The sequence below is a fragment of the Haplochromis burtoni genome, unplaced genomic scaffold, assembly GCF_018398535.1.
Source record: "Haplochromis burtoni strain Fernald_Lab_line unplaced genomic scaffold, NCSU_Asbu1 Contig_104, whole genome shotgun sequence".
Lineage (NCBI taxonomy): Eukaryota > Metazoa > Chordata > Actinopteri > Cichliformes > Cichlidae > Haplochromis > Haplochromis burtoni.
In genome coordinates this window covers 677,214-683,008 of record NW_024582465.1, presented here as the reverse complement: position 1 = coordinate 683,008, position 5,795 = coordinate 677,214, and the positions used below count along the sequence as shown (strand labels likewise).

The window sequence follows — 5,795 nt, the reverse complement described above, 5'->3', positions numbered from 1 at the left end:
CCTCTGGTGCAAATTACTGACCTCTGTCATCATTTTAAGTGGGGGAACTTGCACAATCGGTGGCTGACTAAATACTTTTTTGCCCCACTGTATGTATATGATATGATTCTTAAAACAAACCTAAAACAACTGAGCTCGTGTGGCGCAGTAGACAGAGATAGTGATGGTGACCAGGGTGACCAGAAGGATAATACGGATGATCATGTAGAGGGAATAATTCTTGTCCTCAAATTCCATTGAGCCAACCACCCACACCCCTTTCCCAAACTTGATCTGTGGGAAACAAAAGAGTGGAAATCTTGTTATTTACACAAGCGCTGCACATTTTACCAAAGGTAAAGACGGGAAGATACTGGAGTAGGGATAGAATGTAACTTTCTGCTAAATTGGGAGCTTAAGGTTTTTGAAATGAAAAAAATAAATTAAACTGGGTACTTAAAGTTCACTCTCTTGATACTTCCATATTTTTACATTTTCAGAGGACTGCCTTCATTTATGAAGTCACGTTAGAGCGTTGTAGCTTGTTAGAACTTTCAATGAAATAAAACAGTTGGACCATGTCCTCCATAACATTGTGTCATCCGTTTGTCTTTTTGTGGCCTGACCTTTACATCCACCTGTGTGGAGTGAGCACGAGGTGGGCTGGAAGGTGGTTCCAGGAACAGCTTATCATCCTGAAGGGTGTTGACCACATACTGAACGTCACCTACGAAGGCTTGAGCCTCCTTTGCTGTCATGGCTTTGGAGAATCCCCGACCCTGCAGGAGGAAGAGTGAATCCAAGGCTCTAAGGGCAGTGACTGAAGTTAATTAGACAGATAATACAATGAGCACTGAAAACCTTATCAGCAGCACTTTATGAGTAATGTGTGGGAATGGGTGTACTGTATGACAGCTATGAGCTGTTATACACCAAAAGTAAAGAAAAAGATAAATATTGTAAGCATCTATTGTAAAAAACTTTAAAATCCTCCAAAAGGTCTTTAATATTCAGTCCCCATCTTATCTTACTCACAGTACCTTATCACCTAAATAGAGAACTTCACTTTCAGACGCTGGCCTTCTTGTAGTTCCTAGGTTATTTAAAAGCAGAATGAGATGCAGAGCCTTCGGTTTTCAGGCCCTTCTCCTGTGGAACCAGCTCACCGTTTGGATTTGTTGGATTACGCTTAAAACTGTCCTGTTTGATAAAGCATATAGTTAGGGCTGAATCAGGTGACTCTGAATCCAGTCCATACTTATGCTGCAATAGGCATAGGCTGCTGGGTATTCCCATGATGCACTGAGTGTTTCTTCGTCACTCATTTTTTTTTCACGCACTATATGTTTGTACACCTCTCTGGATTTTAGCCTGATTCTGATTCTGCCAGAAGTTTCTTCCTGTTAAAAGAGTTTTTCTTCCCACTGTCGCCAAGTGCTTGCTCATAGAGGGTTTTCTGATGGTTGGGATTTTCTCTGTTATTTTTTCTCTATTATTTTCTATTATGACAGAAAAAACAAAACCAAAACAAATCATTGTACTAGAACTATATTAAAGCGACCTCATGGTTGTACTCACAGTAACGATAATCATGCTGTTCGCAGTGATGATCTTGTTTTGTAGATTATTGAAGCTGGGGTTAGGGTGGTAGAAAAAGGGCTTCAGCTCCTTCTCCCAGTTGTCCAGCTTAATGACTGTTTTCAAGTGCTGGTCTGCGGAGCCGTTTACTGTTGGAGACTGAAACTGGATGACTGTGGCGTTCTTCTTATGGGCAAACTGAGTATGTTGTATAATAGAGGGACAGTAAATTGTGACAAAAGGACATAAAAAATACAAGCATGACATGTCATAAAGGAAATTACACCATAGAAAATATGCAGCAGCAATAAAAATAATAAAGCAAACTTTTCTGTTCTGATGTATGTTCTATATGTTAACGAGCCAAATGAGTAGTCACATAAATTGCATTTCTATTGTTATATGTCAGAAATTTGTAAGGTTTTGATTACGACATTTAATACAACATTACAACATTCAATAGAAAGAGTAAGGACAAATCTAAGAAATTATGACTCTTAGAGGTGGATCAGTGCATTGACTCAGAGGAAGATGAGGAAAATGAACAGGAACCTCTGAAGATGACCAGTCACGTCCCTGGACCTTCATGATCGCAGTCTGGATTATGTCAAACCTGGTGCCAGTTACCATAATATTCCTCCCTCCACTAAAACGCACACAAACATATGTATTCACACCAAAAACACAGGAAAATGCATATTAAGGAATTGTACTCCTACCCACACAAAAATAAGAGCACAAGCACACAGAGAGAATTAAGGGAAGACAGGCAGGGTTCTTAAAATGCACGTGTGGTAATTTTAATGATTATCATTCTAGTCAGTGTTTCTAATCATGTGGCAGAATTGTGATCAAAAAACAATGTCAACTTAGAAGCTTTCTTATTTCTATTTTAAAGGACATATTCAAAAGCAAAACTCAGCCTGTGTCTTATTCTCTTATTTCTGTCCATTGAGACAGTAATCTCGAAACACTGAAGTTTAGAGATTTCAGAAATATGAACTCTGAAAATAACAATGTCAGTCACTGTAGGGAGAGTGAGCAAATTTTCGATCATACCTACTCTGTAAGACTGTATGTAGGTACAGAATGCATTTAGTACTTGGTCATATTATTCGTATTAGGAGATCAATAGTCTGAATGGATGAAAATAGGACAACAACATACACATTTATCCCCTGAACTTTCATCCTGCCCTGCAGGTAAAATGAAGGCAGTAAAAATACAACATGTAACAAACAGATAGAGTGAATGTCACAAACACCATGACTGCATACTGCTGTGTTAAACTGACCAGACAAAGCTTGTTTTGGGCTGGTGATCCTGCACAGTGGGGTTTTCAACAAACCGAAAGGTAGCCGGGATGCTTTTTGTGGTTCTCTTTCCATACTTCATTACGACGTCGAGAGGGTCAGAGGGCACTTTATCCACGCGGTATTCTCCTGTCCTGCAGGTGATATTTTCTCCAAAGTGCTCCCTGCCAAGACAAGGACATAGCTCAGTACTCGCTGGCTGAAGGAGTGGGGGTGGCACAAGGTCACTGTGCAGTGGAAGCCAACATGGCAGCAGGCTGACAGCTTGTTAAAATCTGGCTTTGCTGCTTCTCTTGCTCGTTATTTTTCCGTTACCTCTGCCTAAAATGTCACCGTGAATCTGTTTTGACAGAGCACTGGTGGTCACAACAGTACAGGAAAATTGTAAGAGAAAAAACTCCCTCCTCATTGTGACACTAAAGTTTAGGTCAATTCAATTTTTTGCTTCAAGAATATACACATATATAAAAAAATCAATTTATGGACTTCAAAATGTGCACAAAGCAGAATTTGCATAGAATTAAATGTCTGAATAACAAGTAGCTCTATTAACTGAAGAGGCTGAATTGAAAAAGTTTGGCCTGAATGAGAATTATTGTAAAAAAGAAATCCTTACACACTGCAGTTCACCCCTCCGATGGTAACCTGGACATCTTCCTTACTGCCAGCATTCAGAAATAGTCCAGAGATTGTAATGAGGGTTCCCCCTGCTTTAGGACCTCTATTTGGCATCACCTCCTCAGGCATCGGGTCCTAATGAAGGGGAGAGGGTGTCACCAAATGCCACCTTAATACACACTCATATTTCAAGTACACACTAACTACTGGCAGATGCTGGCACACACTAGAATAACACACACAGATACAGCTCCATGTCAGAAACATTGCTTCTCAGCCTGATCTAACCCGACCCACTCTTTCAGAAACATTCAGACACACAAACTCCCACAAGCACCACATCTGCCTCAATTTGCTGAGCAAACAGTTAGGAGGAGCACTCCCCTGTGGGGAAGCTTTAGCAGAGCCAGAGATATGAAAAGCCAGTTAAATAGCTACGCTGTAGCCTCTTAGAGTATTAAAGTGACAAAGGGAACGGCTGCACAGCATCTGGTTAAAGAGGAATGCCTGCACATTTTGACTTACTGTACAGTAAATTACCACAGCAATGTGCATCTAGGTGCCTAATTTACTGTTACATTTAGCATGTTTGGTCAGTCTTCTTAACTGTCATGCCCTTGGTATGTTTTGATAAGAGTTTCTCTGGAGCTAATAAATGGAAAACATAAAACAGTCCATAAAACAACAAAATCAGCTGAAAGCTTTTGGATGAGTTTAATTTCTCAATAAGAAGTTGTACAACTCAACAGATGACGTGCAGCTGAGGACAGTGTATATGTGTGTGTTTGTGAGTGTGTATGTGTGTGTTTGTGAGTGTGTATGTGTGTATATGCATTTACCCTGTAGGTGAAGGAAACAGAGGAGGTTCCTCTCTTCCCTCCATTCACCTCGATCTCAACCTGTCCCCAGTCAGCTTTATCAGCAGGTCCAATCTCACACACAACTCTGATCAGAACAACAGAAAAAATAAATAAATTAATAAATAAACAAAAATAAATGCTGGGACTTGACCTGGAAACTCAAAACTGGGTAAAGAATTATTTACTGTTTACATATTAAGGCAAGTTTCAACAGTTTTATGATGGTAATGTCCACTCTACTGCTAACAAGTCATATTTTTAAAATGACTTTTTTTGTAGTGAGAAACAGAATTTTACGTTTTCTCTGAGTCGTGGCAGCGTGAGAATGAAGCTTCACATTTTTAGAACAATGTCATGGAGAACGTTCACTTTTAGTGCACTGCAGATGTCCGGCTGTAGACGTGGAACACGTGAAAGTTTGAAAAATATATTTTTATGTCAAATTCTATTGTTTTTTATATAATATATTAATATAATTTTTATAGCTCCTTTGAGATAACTATGATCAAAATTGCTATGTATGCTATTTTAAAGATTTTTATCTTCCACTATTAAATATACACAGAATCACATTTGTTGGGGATATTCATGCTGAGGATCCATCAAGCACTACAACTCAGGAGTTCCTCTCTTTAAATCTATTGAACATGTTTGGGGCCCTACTCACACATACTTGGTCTTAACTTATGGTGTTATCTTTGACCATTTGCACATAAATTCATTTGTTTTCTTGTAACTCGTACTTGTTTTTTCAAAGTTTGTGTTAAGCGCAGGAGCTTCATTGATGATTCTGTTATTTTCAAGTTTTCTTCTTTTTTAAATTTTTCTAATTCTTCTGATAATAATGTTGAGCTCCTTGCTGCCACCATTAATGAACACTACCTTGCCATTCTCAGTCAGGTCGCTCCTTACAAAACTGGAAATAACTCTGAACTTGTGGCCTTGGACATTCCTTTTAAAAAGCAGAGTAGCTGTGGAAGTCCATGGGTTGGGTGGTCCATGGTAAATATTTCAGAGAACTTCTTCACTTTTATAATAAGGCAATAAAAAAGCTAGATCCTCTTATTTTAATAATAAACTGTAATAGAATAATCCAAGGGTATTATTTGAAACCGTCAACAGGACCTTTGCATGTTCTGTTACTTTCTGATTGTGATTGTTTATTCAGTCATTTTGTAAGTAAGATGATGGTCCTGAACTTCAAAAGCTCCTCGGGTTCCTCCGCCTGTAACAATGGTGCTCGGTGTCCTGAATCATTTACTTCTTGACTACATGACTTGACTACAGTAAAAGGCAAGATGAAACCTCATCATGCTCATGGTGACCATACAGTTAGTTCCTCCTTCTGTCCTGTCTGGGACTCTCACAAGCATTGGTCCATCATTGCTTCATTAATAGCTCATTGAGGTAATCCTACTTTAAACATGCTGTTGTAACTTCTTTACAG

The 5,795-nt window shown here is 39.0% G+C and overlaps 1 protein-coding gene across 1 annotated transcript; it reads right to left on the bottom strand.

Annotated features, from left to right (window-relative positions):
* Nucleotides 1-91: 91 nt before the first annotated feature.
* On the bottom strand, nt 92-5,789 carry LOC102303444 (plexin-B2). Its single transcript, XM_042223173.1, has 7 exons — nt 4,328-5,789; nt 3,487-3,623; nt 2,852-3,034; nt 2,110-2,203; nt 1,558-1,755; nt 606-758; nt 92-273 (listed from the first exon to the last, which is right to left on the bottom strand). The coding sequence occupies exons 2-7, from the start codon at nt 3,615-3,617 to the stop codon at nt 121-123; spliced, it is 912 nt and encodes a 303-aa protein (XP_042079107.1). The 5' UTR covers nt 3,618-3,623; nt 4,328-5,789; the 3' UTR covers nt 92-120.
* Nucleotides 5,790-5,795: the final 6 nt, after the last annotated feature.

Coding starts and splice junctions, on each gene's coding strand:
- LOC102303444 (XM_042223173.1), bottom strand. CDS start 3,617: ATGCCTGAGGAGGTGATGCCAAATAGAGGTCCTAAAGCAGGGGGAACC. Junction 1,756..2,109: donor GTGACTGGTCATCTTCAGAG/GTTCCTGTTCAT, acceptor CAACATACTCAG/TTTGCCCATAAGAAGAACGC. Junction 759..1,557: donor ACAGCATGATTATCGTTACT/GTGAGTACAACC, acceptor TTCCTCCTGCAG/GGTCGGGGATTCTCCAAAGC.